The sequence below is a fragment of the Micropterus dolomieu genome, linkage group LG21 (genome assembly GCF_021292245.1).
Source record: "Micropterus dolomieu isolate WLL.071019.BEF.003 ecotype Adirondacks linkage group LG21, ASM2129224v1, whole genome shotgun sequence".
Taxonomy (NCBI): Eukaryota; Metazoa; Chordata; class Actinopteri; order Centrarchiformes; family Centrarchidae; genus Micropterus; species Micropterus dolomieu.
Genome location: NC_060170.1, coordinates 32,748,549 through 32,770,361, shown reverse-complemented (window position 1 = coordinate 32,770,361; position 21,813 = coordinate 32,748,549). Strand labels below are relative to the sequence as shown.

General features: G+C 42.1%; 1 protein-coding gene and 1 long non-coding RNA gene across 2 annotated transcripts in view; one reads left to right on the top strand and one right to left on the bottom strand.

Moving 5' to 3' along the window:
- Positions 1 to 2,690: 2,690 nt before the first annotated feature.
- Positions 2,691 to 21,813, top strand: part of LOC123960060 — a 22,710-nt gene continuing 3,587 nt past the window's right edge. Inside the window, exon 1 of the long non-coding RNA XR_006822427.1 lies at positions 2,691 to 3,019. This is a non-coding gene — a long non-coding RNA (uncharacterized LOC123960060). The remainder of the gene's footprint in view (positions 3,020 to 21,813) is intronic.
- Positions 3,923 to 21,813, bottom strand: part of txnrd2.2 (thioredoxin reductase 2, tandem duplicate 2) — a 22,916-nt gene continuing 5,025 nt past the window's right edge. The window contains exons 9-17 of the mRNA XM_046034556.1: positions 17,625 to 17,644; positions 17,160 to 17,251; positions 16,888 to 17,062; positions 11,463 to 11,599; positions 9,820 to 9,915; positions 9,302 to 9,394; positions 7,655 to 7,726; positions 7,241 to 7,338; positions 3,923 to 6,328 (exon numbers count right to left, since the gene is read on the bottom strand). Coding sequence (XP_045890512.1) covers positions 6,205 to 6,328; positions 7,241 to 7,338; positions 7,655 to 7,726; positions 9,302 to 9,394; positions 9,820 to 9,915; positions 11,463 to 11,599; positions 16,888 to 17,062; positions 17,160 to 17,251; positions 17,625 to 17,644 — 907 coding nt within the window. The 3' untranslated portion in view covers positions 3,923 to 6,204. The remainder of the gene's footprint in view (positions 6,329 to 7,240; positions 7,339 to 7,654; positions 7,727 to 9,301; positions 9,395 to 9,819; positions 9,916 to 11,462; positions 11,600 to 16,887; positions 17,063 to 17,159; positions 17,252 to 17,624; positions 17,645 to 21,813) is intronic.

Genomic DNA, 21,813 nt, shown 5'->3' with positions numbered 1-21,813 from the left:
CAGAGCAGACACTCTCAGGAGGAAACTGTCAAGTCGGTGTTTACTCTGTTTTGCTAGTGTTGGGGAAAACCTTTAGGAAATGCAATGAAGTAGTTTGTTATTTTATGTGCAGAGGGTTGTTAAGTTAATTAACGCTAACTTGGTCAATCTCGGGTGTTGAATAGTAAAGTGCATGCCTTCAAATTCAGCCATTAAAGTGATATTTGATAAATACCAGAAAGTAGCTACAATCATAACTCACCTGAGCTTCTGAAAGTGTTTAATCTGTCAATCTTCTACTGAAAGCCAGGAATAATGTGGAAGCCAGAAACATTAGAATAATATGTAAAAAAACACATTATTTGCCACATCTTTGTCAATCCTTAAAAGTATTTGCATGATTCCACATGTAACCTACTAAAGTATAATACTGCTTTAGGCTATACAAAATAAATATAACAGACACCCAGAAATACCTAAATCAACAAGTCTGAGATTCTACAACCTAGCAGCTCTGTGAGGCTGTACTGGTGTACAGTGGTGCAATGAACTACATGCTAACATGCTCACAAAGACAATGCAAACATGCAGATGTTAGTAGGTGTTAACTGTGTTAATCGTCTTAGTTTAGTGTGTTCGCATGTTAAAACGCGCTCTAAACACCAAGTACAGTGGAGGCCGTTGGGAATGTCAAGTATTTTAATAAGTATAATAAAGGATAAATAAAAAATAAGACTTACTGATTGTGCCAGATGAAAAGATAAGGGCTCACCAAAGTTACTCATTAATACTGAAGAATAAATGAACGTGTGTACAAACTTTCAGTCTATCCAATATCTGTGGAAGTATTTCACCAAAAACCACAATTGTGGACCTCATGGTTGCGCATAAAGGAAAAGTCAGATGATCAACAAAGTCGGGGATCTCCAGGGATAATAAATGTCTGTAATCCAATCAATCCAATTGTCATGTTTTAGTCTGGACTAACTGACAACCAACCAATTGACGTTGCCAATCATACCGCTGCAGTGTGGAGGCTGTTATTTCACTTGAACAAAGCAAACAGAAGAAATCACACTGAACTTTGGTTCCTCATTTTACTGCTAATAGTATATAACATTATTACCTGTAAGAGGCATTATGAATCAGTTCTTAAACCTGACTTGACTTAATCTGATCACAGCAGCTTTAGGTTGGCTTTATGAAACAGCTTATGCCTTTACACTGTTTCATTCCAGCGCTGCATTGCTTTGTAGTTATGTACATTGTACAACTACAAAGTGATGTACTGAACTTCTGTGGAATTAATTAAGCAATTCATCTACACGTTGTCTGATTTTATGATAACTATTGTAGCTGATCAAACATAAAATGATTAAGAGGTTGTTAGAGGTGCAACAGCCAAATTCCTGCAAGTGCCAGACATGTCTTGTTTAGATCGAAACATCAGAGTGTGTTGTGTTGCTTTTGCATGCAGATTGCTATTGTCCCGATCGGTGTGTTTTGGCATGCATTCACACACAAACACTGTCCCTTTGTTGTATGCAGTCATCAGACATTAGCTCAATAAATCTCTGTGCAGCTTTCAGATGTAATAAGACAACGTCCTGTGTGGGAAAAGACCTGCCTACATGATTTAGGAGCTGAGGTTGCTGATCGTAATTGCTCTCTTAGTGACATCTGGGGATCTGAACCACAAACTATGACACTGTAGCACATCCTTTTTACTGCTGCTTTACTGTATTCTACGTAAGGCTGTGGTCGGCTGGGCTGGTAGAGATTGGCCGAACCTAACGGCAATGCTACATCTAGCTCCTTTTCAAACACACGCATCTCTTCAGATAAGGGCCATGGCTGTAACAGCCATGCGTATTGAATTTAAACCATTCCTAAGGGTATCCTGTTCTTGTCAAGGGTCAGATAAGCTCATTTCACAGGCCCTCACCTCTGCTGGGCTTCCAACAGGACCCCACTCTGACAAGCGCTGACCTCATCGACTTTTTCTTATTGTTTGCGGTGGAATGAGAAGTCAAGAAGGGAGGTAATTTGTTCGCTGATCTTTCTAGAAGCTACAGTTGTTGCAAAATCAAACATGTAGTCTTTAGACTTTTGAAACAAACAAGACAACCTTGACATTCCTTAGGGGGAGTACTCAGACTGCAGACTGTCGCAATCCAGCGTTGAGATTAAAATATGTCTTTGAACTGAGAAGTCCCCACAGAAGACAGTGGTAAATGTGTACGCAAACGACAGGAAAAGCATACAACCTCATCCACAACACCCTTGTCCAAGTGGTTCTTCTTATGAGCCTACTATTAGGCTTAGTATATGGTTTCAGTGGGTTCTTGGAGCTAACTGTCTTGAACTTGGGAGGCCAGATGAGCGAGAAAGCAACAAAATCTCGTTTGGGAACTCACCTTGGCTTACCAGTCTGCGGGCCCCTTTTTCTACATGAAGCCTTCTTAGGAACCCCCCCACAATCCACCGCACCCTATCCAGGCCCTGCAGGCATCTCAGGCTGACAGCTCTTGAGCCAGATACTGGCAGTACAACACAACAGTCATAATTGGCCCCTATTCATTTCTCAGGGATAATCCTCACCTAGGTTGAGCCTTTTCTGTTCCTAGCGTCATTTTTCTGCGAATGTTTACACAAGGCATATATCGGTTTCTTCTCCTCCTGAGGCTTTTTGCTCCGGCTGTTGGGCTGCATGTGTGTTTTAGCGTGTGTCTGAGGGTTCTGCTCTTCCAGCGTGGCTGGCAGGGCTCAAGACCTGAAGTGACAAAGGCTTTGTGAATGTCTGACTCACAGACAACTGTCAGCATTCAATGGGCTGGATTAAGATGGAGCATAGAACCGAGCACACCCTGACATGTTGACATGTTCTACTAAGTGCATTTCAAGGTGGATTTAGCTTGTTTGCTCCATTGTGGAGCGACAGAGGAGACACAATTGCTAAATGGGACTGGCTATTCTTGAGATGGCGGGTGAACTCTACTCCGCTGTCTGGTTTAGGATTGACACTGGCTTCATTCTCGAGGTGAGTGGGGCTGCTGTGAATCCTGAGGAGGTTCAGGGGTTTCAGAGAGCTCTGTCCTTAACCAAACAAACACAGTGGAATTTCTGCCATTGTTGGTGCAGAAGGTTGAGTGACAGGGCTGCATAGCAGAGCTGCCTGTCAGCAGAAACAACTCCAGGTCAAAGTGTGACCACCCCTTGTGACACTGCTTAATATTAAGACTGAGCCATATTTTAAGATTAACCTGTACAGATCCACAGGGGCGCACATATACATCGACCCTGTCAGGCAGATAATAATGCTGCGAAAATGTAATATATTCGTTTTGGATTTTTTTAAAAGGAATAGTTCAACATTTTAAAAATTACTTATTTGTTTTTTTTCTGCCAAAAGCTAAGAGAAGACTGATGCCACTCGCATATATTATAAATATCAATCTAACGGCAGCTGCCAGTTAGCGGAGTTTAGAACAAACACATACACACAAGGTAACAAAATTCACATAGCCTTTGAACAGAGCCAGGCAAGCGATTTCCCCGTTTGTAATCTTCATGCTAAACTAAGCTAACCGGCTGTAGTTTCAAATTTACCATACAAACGTAAGAGTAATATTGATTTTCTTATCTTATTCCGGGCAAGAAAGGAAAATACTCCAAAGAAATAATTCCAAAAAAAATGGAAACTATTCTTTTATGTACTTTATACATTTTTTGTGTTACATTTCAGGTTTATTTTCTTTCTGAAACACAACTATCGGTTTCATTTCCAGTAAATATACATATTGTTTTTACAGAATGAACACAGCCTACTGAAAAGGAACCCTTTACACATGCTTATGTGAACGTGCGCACTTCCCTGTACATAAATACACAATAGTGTGCAAGTGGCCCTTTCAGTCATTTATGTAGAACACAGGATACTCCGTCAGTGGGCATCATTACTTTAATGTTGACACCGACACATTCCAATACATTATTACTTTACATATAAATTATGTATAACAAAGCTTTAATGGAAAACTACACTTCTCTATTTACAATTACTAAAGTTGGTGGCCAGGTGACATCAGGCCTGCACTCCCCAGCTTTGGGTTTTAGTGCAGGTCATCATTAGCTGGCCGCCCTGAAAGTTGAACCCTGACCTCCCTGTGGGGCACAGCTGAGGCGAACTGGTCAAGTATTGGGCCTGGAGTGCCTGATCGACAATAATGAACAGATATGATTCACATTAAGACAGATTTGCGAAAAACAATTAAATACTGATTCCATTCTGTGCACGTGAGCAGCCAAACTGTGCATAAGGCATTAGAGCGGATGAGAAAAAGAAGAGGGGAAGTAGAGGGTAAAAAGCAAACAGACATTACGGTTACACTGATGGCCTCAATAACTTCCCTCGCGTTGCCTTGGGCACACCCTGGGGTCTCTGAAGTGGCTCGTTAAGCACAGGAACATAGACTCAGTTGCACTGGGCAAACACACCGCTCCTGCTCGGTGTTGTGTTGGTTGGCTGGGCTGTTGGCTCTGTCCGTTCCCTGGCCATCCTGTACCCCCTCCACCCCGAGTCCCCCCCAGGCCCCTGCCGTGCAGCGCTGCAGCATGTGAGCCCTCTGTGCTCCGAGTGATAGAGTCAAGCTGTTCCTGCTGAGCGGAGGTCAGGGTCCTTCAGTCAGCACCTCGGCCCTGAACAGAGCACACAGGAATCCCCCTTTCCTCCTTAACCAGGGCTGAAACTCAGGTCGCTCTCTCTCCTCTGGCCCAGGTCCAAATAAACTTGGTACCTCTCTCTCTCGCTCTCTCTTTTTCCTCTCTCCATCTCCTGCCACACTGTCACTCCCCTCATCGAAATCATTAATCAGACTGGGCCGATTAGACTTCAAATAAAAATAAACTACTCCCAGCAGCCTCCTCTTAGGTGCCCTGATTTCTGTAGCAACCCACTTCATTGACAGCCCTCCTCCTCCTCCTCCTCCTCCTCCTCCTAATAAACCCAACATGTCCAGTAAAGCCAGCAGGTTGAACATTTGAGCACAAACTGTGGAGGTCTATTACTGCTTTATTGATATAAACAACTTTCCTTATCTTCCAGGGTGATGACTCTTTAGGCCTAACCTGTCATCCATGTAAATACACAACAGATAACTCTTATCAGTTTGGCACCAATAAAGCCAGTCTGCTTTCAAACTTCATCCAAAAGCACATATCTTTTATAGGGATTAGGGGGATTAAATGTGCAACCTGAATGTATTCAGGCTTATGTTTTATCCAGTGACTACTTTATCCTGTCTTCCATTCTTGGTTCAGAAAAAGCGTGCAGAATAGGAGGGCAATAGTGCCACCTTTGGGTAAGTTTGAGTAGTACAGATAATGCAGAGCTCCCACAGTACTGTTGGAAACAGGTAGAGTTTCCCTGTGCCTTGGCTGTTGCATCCACAGAGCTTTTGATTGCACATGTTTGTAGACCTACGGTATTCTTTCATACATTGGGTATGGAGAAGGGCATGGGAGGAAAAGGAAGGGGTCTGGAGTCTGCTGGGCCCTAAACAAGCCGGGACTCCCTGGCCAGGTCTTAGCTGGCTGACTGACAGGCGGCCCACCGACTGTTTGTGTGTGTCCATGGGAAATGGGGCGGTGTCGCTGTGGCGACGGCCCTGAGGCTATCCATCAGTGTCATGGGGGGGTGGGGTTGTGGGGGTGTATGGTATGTGTCACCTCCAAGACTAATGGACAGGAAGTACAGCCGGAGAAACAACAATATTTGCAGAATATATATATTCAGAAAAACTTTAAGGCTCGCTCTACGGTTCTCGAACGATTTCAAAAAAACTCTGAGCGCAGGCCTTAATTCTGATTGATGAGCCTGTTTATTTAAAAGACGCTCGCTCTGAGGCCATGGCTCTCACTGACCTGATCTATAGCCCTGAGCTTTTAGAGCATACACTCACAACATGCCTGTTTTATGGGACAATCGCAGTCCTGGTTATCACACATCAGTGACACTATCCTGGCAAGCAAGTGATGACCTGCATGACTGGACTATGAAGTGACCCTGCGATCCTACAAAGCACTGTGAAACTGGGGGCCATTTTGGAGCCATATAGGAGGACAGGGAGAAGGAGAAAGAGCAGAGCAAACCCAGACTAAATTCTTTTTACTGTCACAGAGGGACCCTGCATGCTCATTAGTGTTCAGAGACCGAGGGGCTTAACCTCAGCAGCCGGTGACCGTGGCGTCCAAACCGGAGCGCTTTGTGATGTTGACCTTGACCACCTCCTCGGCACAGGTCGGGTGGATACCTACGGTCTGCAGAAGGTGGGAATATGTTGCTCCACATCTAAAAAAAACATTCAAACAAACATAGAGGTCATTCAACTTGCTTTTACTCATACTCTCTCATGACTGACAACTGTCGTTACCTAATATCCTTTACAACGTCCAGTATTTTCTTCAGATTGTTCAGTATCAGTTTGACCTCCTTATCTTATTTTGAAACAAAAGCATGTGTCTGCAGAGGACCTAAAAAAGGACCCAGCTATAATTTGTATCGGTAATGTGTTGTATAGTTTCATTAAGGCAGTTCATCGTTTGCACAAAACCTTGATAAGCAGGTGTACTTAATTCTTCATTTTCAGATAAGAAATGCCAAAAAAGGGCATGTTGGCTAGACCTGGACCTCAAGACCAGCAATTACGGGTCCTTTGTAAAGAATTCTGGGAGGGATTAGATATTTTGGTGAATTTGAGATCACAGACTACATATAACAAGGCTTAGACTTCATTTAAAAAGGCTTTAATTGTGACTTTAATTCTGTGTTTTTAGCAAATGACGACTCTCTCTGTGATGCAGTCAACTCCACCTTTGTGGTCCTCCAAGCAGAATCATAGGGCAAAGAAAATAAAAGCTACCTGCCTAAAACTAGCATTAGTCATTTTCTAAATGACACAAGGAAGCCATTTTACAATACCACAAGCCCCGAAGATAGATTAGTGTCTAATATTTTAATGTTTGCTGTATGAAATAAACTGAAATGTATCGCTCACTAAATGCATGACTGCTGAGTGAGAACAATTAATTAGAGTTAGTCAAGTCCTACAACTTATTCCATTCTGCACATCCTGGTGACTTTGAGAGAGGTAAAACACATCTACTCAACCCTGTAATTGTTTGGATGATTGTTGCATAAAAAATAAATACAGTAAAACACCAAATTAAAACATAAATAAAATCTAGGATTTGATAAACTTACTGGAAGCCCAAAGCAAAGCCCTGTGTGACTTCTCCGGCGTTTGGACCGGTGAAATGCAGACCCAGGATCTTCTGGTCTCCACCCCGCTCACATACCACCTAAGGTCAAGGAGATGTTAGTGACAGGTGTGTACCCTACACCTGTTTTCCTGCACATGGTTTCCCTATCTGTTTTTGGCTGTGGCAGTCATGACATTTTAGGATCACTTTTATATTTTCAGTTGGTAGTGCGAGACAAGTGGATCCCAAAATCCCCCAAAAATCAAAGGTTGGTAGGATTACCTAATGGTCAGATGACTCACATTATTTCTCTCAAACAAACATACTGTACAAAGAACTAAATTATACGGTGTGTAAAATGCCAACACAAGATCCTCAGAAATAACTCTAAAAGAAACTCAGGTTGGCAGTTTACCTTTAAGTAGCACTGGCTGGCATCACGCTCTGCCACAGTGTATTCCAGAGGCTTGTAGAAAGCATGGTAGACCTACTCAGACAGAAAAACAGAGGACAAGTCATATCAACAGCAGAAATGATTTATGATTTATATACATTTTATTTTAGAAAAAGTACAATTAGACATTCGTCAATGTACAGACAAACACACACAGAACCACCAATACAGAGCAGCAACAACAAAACAAAGAAAGAAAAAAAAAACAAACAAAAAACAAAACAAAACAAAACAACAATAATAATTACAGAAATATAAAGAACTTTACAGTGATTTCAAGATAGCCTCTTGTGGATCTTTGCTTTAACCAGCAAAGCTTATTAATATGCAGCAGTGATGCTGATCTCTTTCTGTGCACATAAGAGATGCATTTCTGAAAATATGAAACTAATAGAAAACAAGTACTAGGGTTGACTATTCTGTTGAAATAAGTAGCTTAAATAACAACTTCCGGTTAGCCCCTCCAGTCAGAATTAAGCTCCGCCCATTCCGAGTATGGCTCCGGATACAGATCATTAGTTTTGTTGAACAGATACAGATAGGGGTGTAATCACTCATCCCTAATAAGGACAGTGAATAAAAAAGGCTTTGCAGACAATACAGCATGCCCAATGAGAGTTAGTTTTCCAAGCAAATAAAAAGGCCATTAATGTTAAGATTATTATTATTTGCAAAACCATGAAACAAAATAATTATTTAAATTTAGTATCACGGCCCCCAAGTTACATACTGTATTTTGTGAGCACTAATTCAAACACACTGTATAAAATCTTCTAAAAAAGCCCGTCTATGGTTGCTCATGATAGTGATTGATTTCATACTCCTTACTGAAAACGTGTGTGCAGTGGGTTTTATTCTACAGGCGAACGTGCCGACACAAGTTGTGAGGGCCATGCAGCTGTCGGGGGCCGGTGCTGCAGCTCTTCCTCAGATCTCAGCGTGCCTGTCAACACCCCATACACACCTCAATCAGGCCTCCTGCTCGCCCGTCAGTCACAGCAAGGAGCCCAACCTCACTGGCTAAACCGTTTATCGGCGGCCTCGTGCAGGTGTTGGCTAGCATGTTGCACATTGCTCACATACGCAAGCGTGTAAAACACAGAGCTGCTTGCTGTTGCATTGTATGCGTGTGTCAATGTTTGTTTGTTTAGGAGTATAGGGGTTAAAATTAACAATAGTATAGTTTTTTTATGCAGGCTGTAGGCAGGCAGGCAGTAACAAGCCACTAGCAATGCCCGTGTAACTTTCTTTGTGCATGTAGCTTTTCATGGTGAAGAAACAAAAATTACAATTCAAGAAAGTTACAATAGACCAATGCAACACCAGTTCTGCGTTATATTATAAAGAGATTATAATTCCTTATAATGAGATCAGTTTAATTAACGTCATAGAAAGTAAGTAAAAGACTTTTACACAACTTACATAGGACCATTGTACATAAAATATGATTACAATTAATTTTGTATTTAAAAAAATTTATGTCAAATTTTTCACCTAAACACTGCAGTTTACTTTATATATTTATATATTAATAAAATAGCAGGCACTTGAGTTGCCACATTCTAGTTCTAGCTGTATTATATTATTAAATGCACGGCACTACCTTACCTCTATGCCGTCTTTTCCATGCCTTTTCTCAGCCTCCTCCTCAGACAGACCCACACAGCCGTACTCGAGGGGAGTGAAAACTGTGGTGGGCACCTGAAAAACACACACACCTTAAAACTACAGTTAAAACAAAATGCCAATTAAAACAAGTAAGTTGTTTGACTGAAAATTGTGCAACCATTATGATCATTTAAAAATCCAATAATGAACAATATTCACAAATGTCTGACATTTTATTAACCATATGATCCAATTAATTGAGAAAATATCTGGCTAATGAATCAAGTATCAACATATTCGTTAAACTGGAACCCTTTTATAAAATAAAAACTGCGTTTTTCAACTATGGTCTTTATTCAGGTCTGAAAGTTGTCAAGTATTATGGAGTAATTATTGCTTTTGGTTTGTATTTTAATACCATGGAGGAAACTCATAACAGCCAAGCTGTAGAAAGATGGAGGGCAATTATCAGCCTCTGAGTGTGTGTCTGTGTGTGTGTGTGTGTGTGTGTGTCTTACATTGTCGTAGTTCATGAGCTCAGTGCTTTGACCAGCCAGTCTGCGCGCAAGAAGCTTTCCCGCTTTAATGGCCGTTGGTGTCAATTCAGGGCGGCCCTAAAACAAGACAATTTCATTTAATTTAAGCACTTACAACACTTACGATGCAAGTCTAATTCTTAAAGTCGCAAATGATTTTAAAAGTGTGTTTTACCTTGACAGAAGTGTGAAGTTAAAACCATTTGGTCATCTGTTTTTATTTTAAATTGGTGTAAATACAGACAGACAAGGTGGACCATGAGTCACTGACTGACATATGTGCTCAACATTTAAACCATCTAGCACAGCTCTGCTCCTGTGTTTTTTGCCTTTATTGTTCTGGATGTCTGCCAAAACAGACAAACACATAGTCCTGGATGCACATACGCACACACACGCACGCACACACACACAGCTGAATGGTGCAGGAAACAGTAAGGCTGCGGGGCAATTCTAAAGGCATGACTTAAACCTGTTAAATTACCACCGCACCTCCTGTTGTCCAAAACATCTCCTGCACCTCTGCATGTATATGGATGCGTGCTCTGGTATTCCAGTAACTGTCATTCGTCATTTTAATGCATTTCTTGGCACTCTTTTCTGAGAAAAAAAAACAACAAAAACGAGCACTGGACAAATTGAGATATCAACCATCCTGCTTTGCTGCTGTGAAAGGATGACAGACAGATTGGTTTGAAGCACAACTCATCAAAGAGACCTGCCAGTCAAAAACAGTGTGTGTGTGTGTGTGTGTGTGTCATGAGGCCTGGGAGGCAGGAAGGAAGAACACAGCTGGTTGTGGTGAAATAACAACACTGACATTACATGCAGCAGGTATAACTAGTTTTAACATGGCTGGTTCAGCTTGGAACACACAGTGGCAGTGCCAGGGAGTATAGGCAGGCTGGAAAATGTCCTACCTTTAAGAGAATGATTATTATTTATTGTAATAAATAACTATGAAGGCATGTTTGTTGAATCTGCACTTTTGTACTCTGTACTTTTTGCAATAGACCTATTGAACTGTATCCGATTGCTTATGATTGAACTCTCCAAGTGTCTTATTTGTAACCCATGTTGATTGTGATGAACCCATAGATAATTTTCCTCATCGTGGACAATAATTCTAACCTAACCTCCTGTCTGTATGTGGTCATCCTTCATAAAATGCGCAAAGCTCAGTTTGCTAATGTGCAGACAAAAATACAGCTCAATAGGCCTTTTTGTCAATATGTTCAATTCAATTCAGTTTAATACTTTTCTACATATTGTGTGTGAATGAGGTCAGAAACATTTGAAGGGGGAAAAAATGGTTGATATTACAATTATTGTCATCATTTTTACACATACAGCAGTGGGGTTTGTGGCGTTACAGGCTTTCCCCATAGAGTTGTATTGAGGATTCTTAAAGTGGCATGTCTTCTTTATATAACGTCTCTGTTAGCACCCAGTTCATCTCTGACTCACGGGTCAAGAATTTCTACCTACTACAGTTCATTTTGATCAGTTTATGACATGCAAATTTTCTGTCATGGTACAAAACAAATTCTCCAGAGCTGATATGTGTTATGAGTGTTTTTCATCTATGGCTGTTTCTGCTGTCAGTGTCTGTTGAGGATGCCTACCTCGCCGATGTCACCAAAAGCATAGATGTTTGGCACTGAGGTGGATTCAGCAGCGCCTACCACTATTTTCCCCGTCTCCTTGTTGAGTTGCACACCAAGCTTGTCCAGGCCCAGGGCTTTGGTTTCAGGGGCTCTGCCTGAGGTCAATGGAAGGAAACAACACAAGGAGAATATTGCATTACAACTCAGGAGAGTTAAAGGTCTGGGAGAGGAGAGAAGCTCTCTGTACTGTGTTCACAAAGTTTTAAGCTGAGGTTTTAAGGCCACCACTGCCCATCCAACACAGAAAAGCTTGTCCAAAAATTACGGGATATCTGTACAGTGTTCCTAACACCTACAGTAGCATGCAACTGGGGCACTAAGAGAGAGGACTTGCTAATACATTAACGTTCTCTGATTTATCTTCATTGGTGACCAACAGCCAAACCTGACCTTCAGGAATTACCTAACAATAAAGAATTGACTGTTTCATCAGACTATCTCGCATGATGAGAGCTTTTCCAACCGGACGATGAATCTCTGGGGACAAAGAAAAAGATTAACTGCCATTAATTCTGATAGTTTTCATTTATAAAATTACAAGAATAAAAGTCTACATGCTAGCGGCACCAAAATCACTATAATCGCCCACAGACGGGGACTATCTGTATAGTTCACTGCAATTCATCTATTAGTTTCACTCACAACTACAACTGTTAAGGGGCACTAGAGGAAAGGTCAGTGTAAAATCAAGATTCATCCTCTGGAAACAATGAATGCCTGTAGCAAATTCAATAGAAATTAGAAAGTTGCTGAGATTTTTTAAGTCAGAACCAAAATGGTGGACCGACGTTGCCATCCCTAGAGCTGAGGATTTGTTGGTTTTTTCAGTTTTATATCTTTTTCAATTGAATATCTCTGGGTTTTGGACTGTTGGTTGGAAAACAACAACATCTGGCCAGCTGAGAGGGAGAGCTCGAGAGGAGGAGCAACTGATGAGCAGCTGGGAATCGGTATCCCAATCGACCCCCGGGACACCCGAGGTGTGATTTCTGCCGCTTCCTGGGGGACGGCTGACTGATACTGTCGACACTGAGTCTCTATGGTGATGGTGCATGGACCATTCGCCCCCCCCCCCCCCCCCCCCCCCCACTTCTCCATAGCTCCTCACAACCTGCCTGGGTAGCATAATAAACACCCAGCCATGAGCTACCCATGTAGATGCTATCGGACAGCAAAAATAACAAACCCCCGAGACCCCTTTTCCTGGCTGGAGCCGAAGAACAACGTCCTCCGCCTCTTCTCAGACCAGGGGGGCCACTGGGACCGGTCTAGTGCTCCACAGCATGGGTGGTTGAAGGCAATGGAGAGCACAGTGAAGGATGAGAGAGGGGAAGTTACGCAGTCATGACCAATTCCCGAAAGCAAGAAAAAATATTTTCTTGTCTTACATGTCCATAACACTAGAACAGTCTGCAAATACATTTCATTCTTATAGTGGAACTTTGCTTTACATTTTACATTTAGCCGTCTAATGGAAGTGTGCTCTCTAGTTTTTGTTTCTGCATAAAAAAAACTTAACATATCTCCATCCTTTATATTAATATGAAATATTATGCATTTATATAATTCATCAATAATATATGTGTTGATTTATTATCAAGAATTGAAACAATATGGCTTCACTCTATCTATGCTGAAGGCCATGAGATGAATGAATGAGTTTTAAACACATTTAAAAACAGTTTTAAACCTGGCTGTGAAGGATTTATATGCTTTATAATACACTGTAAGGATCAGTAAATATGATTACAGCTATGTTACTGCATACTTTGTTATCAATTATTTATTACCTTTAAACACCAGTTACAGTGGCTTCAAATAAAAAGTTATAATGGATGGCAAATACATTGTAGTTATATCTGCTGACAAGTACAGTACAGTGTTATAAACAACTGATGAAGTGTTTAAATAAAACTGTAAATTACTATACACTAACTATAAATGCTAAAAAAGGAACATTAAATTAAAATGTTTCATAAGTCTGAATTTCAGTGGAGCCACACCCTTTAGGGTGGCTTTACCTCCCCGACAAGAATAAATGTGTGTTGTCTCGTTGAAAAATGAAATACTTGATATTTTCTGCTTTAAAAGTATTGAATTTCAGCATCAGTTATCAGTCCTGGCCTACAAAAACACACATCAGTAAGGATCTGACTGGCAAGTATAGACTCTCTCTTTACATATCTGGCCTTCCTGTCTGTAGCTCCGGTCACTGCTGTACTGTAGCAGTGACCGGAGCGCCATTGTACAGCGAGGACACAACAACATTAGCTGGCTGATAAGGGACTTGGTTGAAGCTGGGACACACACAGAACCAAAAGATATGCCAATCTGAACAAAGCCTGTTGTGACATTAAGAGGAAGCCTCTACACTGCTAGGCTAATTAGCCCCAACAACCCTCTCCGTGTTTAAATGAGAGCTGGACGCTTATCTGATCAATCAAATGAACAAGGACAAAAGAGAGAGCAACATGAGGGGGGAGACTGTTTTTCCAAGGGGAACAGATCGTACAGGATGTATTCTGTTTCAGGCCAAAAAGTTTTTAAGATGCAAATCGATAAAGAGCTCACTAGGCAAGTACATAACAAAAGATGTCGGGAAATGTCACGAAAACTCACTGCACTGCACTCTGCCCCCCAACAGCCCTGTGTCTGCTGTGGAATCCTTCCTGGGATCCACTTTATCCCAGGACCTAAAGTGGGAGCACCAACCATCATCAAGAAGGCCCAGGAAAGGATGTATTTCCTGCACCAGCTCAGGAAGCTCAACCTGCCTAAGGAGCTGCAGATCCACTTCTACACAGCCATCATCCAGTCTGTCCTCTGCACGTCCATTTTATAGTTTAAGAATCCGCGCGACCTTTAAACACAGACTCATACAGTGAGCGCTTAACTGTACACTGACATAAGCTTAAAAGGAAAGGGGACAATGCTTTCAAAATAAAACACAATTTAAAATTCTTGCCACAATAACAGAAATGCTTAAAATTGAGCCACACCACAATGTGACAGAAACAAGAATACTGAATTGTGTTATGTTTATCTTTAGATGATCAGTTTTATTTACAACTGTTCAGCCAGTATTTGGTTTTGAGCGCTGGTACTGCTGCAGTATTTTCGAGCTGATATTCAGTGACCATGGAATAAGACTATTTTTGGTCACTTCAAATGTTGTTTCCTAATTGCACTGCAAGTTAGTGTTGGCAACCCCACAGGGTAAAACTGTTTAGAAACACAAGAGCAACATTCAGGAACGTCATCTGAAACTTATAAAACCGAGACAAGCCAATGTCCTTAAAAAGAAATGTTTTTAAATGACATCCTTGAGTACTGTAGAGCGCAGTGAGGAGAAAGACTAATGTGCCTACTGTCCACTTGTAGACAGGAAGCATGGAAATGTTCTGTTTCCTGGTGTGTTTCTGCGGGCACACCTGGACAGGGGAGCGGCCATGAGGCCAGGAAGGAGCAGGGGAAAGGTGGAGGGAGGCAGGGCCGTGGAGAAGGATGTGGCAGACAGTGGTGATACTGTCCCCGGTCCCCTCTGGCCTTTAATAACTCCACAGAGGCCTGGGACCCTGCCTGGCCCCTAGTGTAAGGTCACAGTAAAGGGAAGTGGCCTTGTACTCATAACTTCTGCATGCACACATCAAAGAGCAGAGGCTATGTTGTTACTGGTTCTCACTAAACTGTATGGGAACAAAAGGGGTCCTGGACGTAGCTGGGTCCTTGCAAGGTTTTAGCTGGTAGCACTAACACAAGGATATTGCTGCTGGTGTTTTCACATTTTCAGGAAACCTTTTAATATGCAACATTGTTTTGAAATAAGATAAAGGAACTTGATTATGCTGGCGCTGCTGTTGGACAAACTAATAAAAACTAGCAAATTATTTGCTGCATTTAATGTAAAGTGTAAATTGAAAGAGGTTAAAAACAGGCTAAAATATTCTATACTACTACTTTGGTGCACAGTGGATTGGAATCGAAATTAAATTGTTTTGTCGGGTCCCAAAATATCAAGAGTTTGTGTGAGAACTCTCGATCTAATGAATATAGGAAACATAAGGGTTGCAGCATCTCACGCATGTCAGAGTATCTAATGATACATGCACTCAATGCAAATGTCATTCTCACCGGCAGTCTCACGCTGAGACAATGTGAGCCACAGGAGGGAAGAACGAACGTCATGTCAGCTGCAGGGTCACACACATCCTTTTCGCTGTCACACGCATAAGAAGAGGACGCTCTCCTCTCTCTCCCTCTCACAACAGCCAAATAAAGAACCAGTCTGGGTGAAGCAGGCACTGGAAAAGCCTGGTAGTCAGATTTTCAGAACTTCACCTTCACAGATTTGTCTTTGAAACCACTCAACACAAATAAACCGACGGCAGAGGCCCTGACGGATGTTCCCTCCATTGTTACTCATACTGCTGGTGGAACGGGAGAAGTGAAATGATAGAAAAGAGAATGGAGAGATGAGAAGGAGGAGGAGGACGAGGAGGAGGAGGGCTGGTGGTAACGGCAGGCAGAGGGCCGCGGGCAGGGATGGCAGTGACAGATGCGGGGTTGGTTTCCATAGAGCTGGCATGAGCAGGAAGGCCCGGAGAAGGAGAACAAAGAGGGGAACGCGGTGACCCGTGCCTGGGTGCATCCTGCCCCGTCCTGCCCCTCTCCAACCAGAGAGCCAGACAGCCAGCGGTGGGTGATTAACACTTCCCCCGGCCAGTCCCATCACTCAGGCTTTATTACTTTGTTTTCAGCCTTGATTCCTCTACTATCTGCTGACTCTGCACTCTATTGAGGATGACAATGAAACTGATGGTGGCAGGGAGAACATTCATCCCAGTGTTTTATTTCAGGGAGAAACAATAGGAGTGGTGTATTACATGTGATACCTAGAGAGGTTTTAAAGATAGGGCATACAGAGTTAAATACTGCTAATTTACTAATTCATGTTTTTTAATATCTGGTTTATAAAAAAAAATTGTTGTTGTGGCAAGGTGGGTTTATAATTAAAAGTAGTGTACACAACTAAATGATAAGGCTCAGACATCTGTCAGAGCTATTTTGAAGTCCAACTCGAGTCTAGATGCAATTGATACGAAAATCTTCGTCAAGTCACAAGTCAATGAAGACAAGTCCAAGCAAAGTCTCCAACTCCAAGGCAACTCTGGAGTCACTTGTGACGAGTCGGAGTCAAGTCTCACCTAACGCATGCCTTTCAAAGCTATGTTTATAGTGTTATATTCAAGGTGTGAGGCTATGCAAGAAATGCTTGACATAGTCTTATAGTTTTTTGGTCCTTTTATCAGGCCAAAACTTAATATTTAAATGTTTGTTCACATAAAACTCACTGCAGACCCCAAGATGTGACCCACACACTCACCAACTGCCCATAACACAGAGTCGAAGTTGTCCTTGTGCTCGGTGCCTGTGTGGGTGTCAGTCCAGGTCACCTGCAGGGCTCCTGTGGAGAGTTTGTCAACTCTCTTTGGGATACACTTCCATGCAAACTTGGTCCCATATGCCTCCATGTAGTCCGTCACTAGACCTGCCATTTGCTGCATAAACCAAAAGAGAATATTCACCTTCAAACACGACACAAAAAACACTATCACGGCATCTAGAATATGCAGACTGTAGCTCAGGGAGCAATACCTGATCAAACCCCCGGAGGGCGATGCTGCGAACCATCACTGTTGTGTCCAAGCCAAGGCCTGTGAGGAAGCCCGCACACTCCAGAGCCACATCTGAGCAACACTAGGTTGAGGATTGTTTTTCTTAGTTGGCATACAGTACAGCAACTACTGCTGTGTGGCCCTAACACATAAAAGATAACACTCCTGTGATATCACTATGTTTCTTCTTCTCTCTGTATCATTGTTTACCAAATGGACGGTGCATAATTCATGTCAGACTGAAATCCTGTTGAAGGGTCTCAATGCAGTACAGCAGATATGGCACGCTGAGTTTAACACAAGTGTCAAGAGTTATTTAGAAATACTATTTCCAGCTGGTCTGATGCCAATGTTACTTTTTTTGATGAGTTACTAACTTTACTAATTACCAGTGGACTTTTATACAGTGGCTTCATATACAAGCTGTCTGGCAGACAAAGGATACAGCTGGCTCCAACCACAAGCCTGTAAAACACATGATAATTAGCTGAACTAATAATACAATACAAATACACTTCATCATTGGCGCAGCACACTTTGGCCAAATAAAATAAAGCAAGTCCAAAGTTGAAAATGTTTACTTTAAATCCCAAAATTAGAGAGGTGATGAATTATAAAACTTCATAACCTCAGAGGGAGGTGAAGTGGTGTGAAGAAAATGTAGGAAACTGGGACAGTAAAAGGTGTGTGTGTGTGTGTGTGTGTGTGTGTGTGTGTGTGTGTGTGTGTGTGTGTGTGTGTGTGTGTGTGTGTGTGTGTGTGTGTGTGTGTGTGTGTGGTCCAAGAGAATCACACATCTAATCCAGCTCCAGAGATCTGTGGCAGTGAAGAGTGCTAATTGCCAGCATTTAGGCTAATCCCTGCAGATGGGGTGGGCCATGTTCAGGGCTCAAGTCCACACATCAGCCAGCTGAGTGATGCCCGTCACCCGCATATAAGAGGCCCTTCTCTCCCTTGTTTTTACCTCTGCAACCCAAGCCTCTTTCTCTCAGGTCTGCTCCACCTGACAGCTCAGGCTGCCTGCGGCACATCCTGCTCTTGTCCATGCTAACACTAACCACTAAAAGCCCCGGTGCCCATTTTCTCTCTGTCTCTGTAATGCACAGCTGCACTTAGCACGTATTGTGCAGTGGATTAAAGCAGATTAGGTAAAGAGCTTTAGCTTGCTGCTACACTTTCATCACTGAGAAACTGTCTCCTTTCCCCGAGCCCATCTTGCCTCTCTAGGTACACTGGCCTGGAGTCTGTACAGCTGCTACATTATTCAATTAAAAGATCATGCTATAGATCTTTCACAGCCCTTCTGACCCCTTTCAACAATGAAGGGAGATGCAGTCAATATATTTAACTCTCAGGAAAAAGAAACATACCCATACTAATATTTCCTTACAGTAACCAATGCATACACTGATTAGGTCATCTCTGACAGTCATGTTTTAACAAGTGTATTTTAAAGTATAGAGAAAGCCAGTTCACCATGCTGGATTAAGGGAAGTATCACAGACATGAAAGAGTCAAAACTATTAATGTGTCTAATAAATGTTATCTAGTCCCAGCGTGATTAATGTCTCATACAACACTAATCTCCCATTTGAAGTAACAGAGTGAACAAGAAGCCAAACAACAAACAGAAACATTATAAATCTCTTGAGGTTTGGCAGTGGATTGGTCGCTTGTAGTTGGAGGCTCAAGCCAAGGCTTCACTGAAGGAAGGAGCTTTGCTATTGGCTGCCTGTGGAAGCCCCAACACAGATAAACACTAGATGTGGATACTCCTGTGTATCTGTCTAATATGTGGGTGGTTTTGTTGCAAGGCTTGATGTAAGTTCAACTTACCTTTATTACATTTTCTGAAGGCATTTCAGTTTGCCTTCGCCTTTTTGTTAAAGCTACATGGGCCGCATGACAATGTAACAATGAGGATGCCTTGAACCCAAATATTTCTCTTGTTCCATTGTCGTCAGAGTAAAATAAAGTTGAAAGTGCTTCTGATAGGCACGTGCTATTATTACCGTATTTAAACAAACACATCCAGTTAATTGTCTGAAGTGGATAACACTTAACAGGCAGATGTAAATTTTCATTAAAAAGATATTTATTAGACCAATATACTATTAAATAATTAAACAGGGCATTATAAATCCCAAAACTTTTATTTTGACAAGTATAATAATAACTTTGAATGAATTTTCTACTTACTGGGGGTTCCTGAAGAGTTCTGAATATGTTATGATTTATTGTCTTCATGTACAAGTCATACGCTCTTCTATAAAGAAAAATGTTCTTGGTTTTAACAGGATGTATACTGACGGTTTTATTTTACAAATTATGTGTTGTACCAGCTTCACTTCCTTTCATTCTGGGCTATTCCCTGGAAAGGTACACACGTTTCTCACTCTGTTTACTGTCAACAGATTTTTAATGATATTATTACATTTCAAACATGAATATCTATTAATTTTAATCTATGCATTTATCTGTAAATTAGGAGAGAGTTAAAAGTGTGGCAGGGCTGCTGTGTAGCTGGCTGGTTGGGGACACTTTGATATGCTGTTTGTGGTACTGTAGAGTGCACGCATGCAAAAGAGACCCTGTAAATGTTTTGTCTTTTTCTACAAATTCTAGGAAGTCATGCTGAAGCCATCTGTAGTGCTTTGCAACAAACTGCTAAAACACATTCCTGTGAAGTCCTTGTCCACTACACAACACAAACCCACATACTCTCTTTAACTCATTCAAGTACTGGCCTATCCCTAGACCAGTATCACAGTCCTGCTGGCACGTGCTCAGCGCTGTCTCATGATAGCATGATGCTGGCAGCCAGCTCTGGGCTTCGGCCCCGGGGCCAGATCTGTCACTCAGGTGTGTTATGTGCTCCAAGACCCATTAGACGCCCTTCACTCGCCTGGACCCCCTCACACACCAGCCCTGTCGGCATAAACAGCCTCTTGGACATCACCTGCACAGCTGACAGCTGACAGCACAACATCTCCAGCTCCAGTGTGCGAGCACCCTTATGAGGGAGCTAAAGCTAATGTTAACCCACAACTATCACCTTAACAGCCTGCGGGGAGGTAGAGGACTCCACTAACCATCACACTCTTACATCAAAGGACTTCCTGAGCTCAAGTGGTCTCTCTGAATAGATAATTCTGCTTCATATACAAAGGTGTTTTGTTGAATGGGTGAATACTACGGTGGTAATTGTTGAAGGATAATTACAGTGCACTCCTGTAGATATGTTTATTGTAAATTATTTTGTGTTGCCACCAAGTGGTCAAAAAGTGGAATGACATACAGAACGATACATAATACCACACATTTTACAATTAAAATTATAGAGGAACTGATGGTCCTAAACAGAACAAAATAATTTAATTAAGTGCTGCGTACCCGTCGCCAAAATCACACAAGCACTAAGTATCTGCCAAAACAGAAAAAAAATTATATAATTAACAACAATTAAAAACCTCATGCCCCAGGTGCAGACAGCCTAGATATATACAGTACGAAGCTTAAATATCCGAATCATTATTTCCGCTAATCTGTCATCGTGAAGCAAACAACAACCACAGGCCAGGTACACCACAACCGCTAGTCACCGTCTGTGCGTTGTGCCAAGAGGAAACGTCAGGGAGAGACCAATTAACCAGGCGATGACAGGGGCTAAAAGGCTGGATTAAAGGGCTTGTTCTGTAAAGGTCAGGATGCACACCGCTAATCTGAATCATGAGGCGAGGACAGGCTGACAGGAAGGGAGAAAAACAAACTGCATGTCACTGATGAATGATTACAGTGCGTGACCGTGGGACGTGTCGTGTCAGCGAGCAAGGTAGCGCGGTGACTTAGAGTTTAGCATTAATACAAGAGAGGTTAGAGGTTCTGTTTCCCTTCAGGCTCTTTGTGTAGATGGCAACAATCCTACACATTCTCAAATGCATGGATTCTAGGAGGATATTGTTATTTTGGAGCTGAAGCAACAGAAGGCAAATCACCAACATTACTAGGACTTTTTACTTTCAGCACTGTAGAATAGCTGAAACTGCATGCAGACCATTATCACAGCATATAATCTGATGTAAAGGGCACTGGCTGGTTAAAATCTGCTTAATAATATAATTTAATATGAGGGGGGCGGGTCTGTGTGTGTGTGTGTGTGTGTGTGTGTGTGTGTGTAGTTAGGTGGAGGACGTCCTCACGTTTTCCCGGGCGACTTTTTCAGCCAGAAGATGTCATCACTTGTGATGCCGTGCTCCATTGCTCCAGGGATCTGTAATGAGAGTTAAAGCTGTGACCAGAACTATCCAACCAACTATCAACAGATCTATCAGTATTGTTAAAAAGTCTAAAACCTGCCTTCCTTTGTGTGTTAAGGCATGTTTGTGTGTCATAGTGTAATGGCTCCAAACCACATTCACTTCAGTGGTTTTGGCTACTCTGCCGCTGTAGGGTCTCTCTTTGCTCATTTGTTTGTCTACCTGGTAACCAATCAACCAAACAACACGTGCTGGCAGAGAAACATCTCGGGGGTGGGGTGGGGGGGATGATGATAGCTATGTTACTTACATTTGTAGGGTACTTGGGCCGTCCACCCGTAGCGATCACAATGTTCCTGGCAGTCAGGATCATCTGTA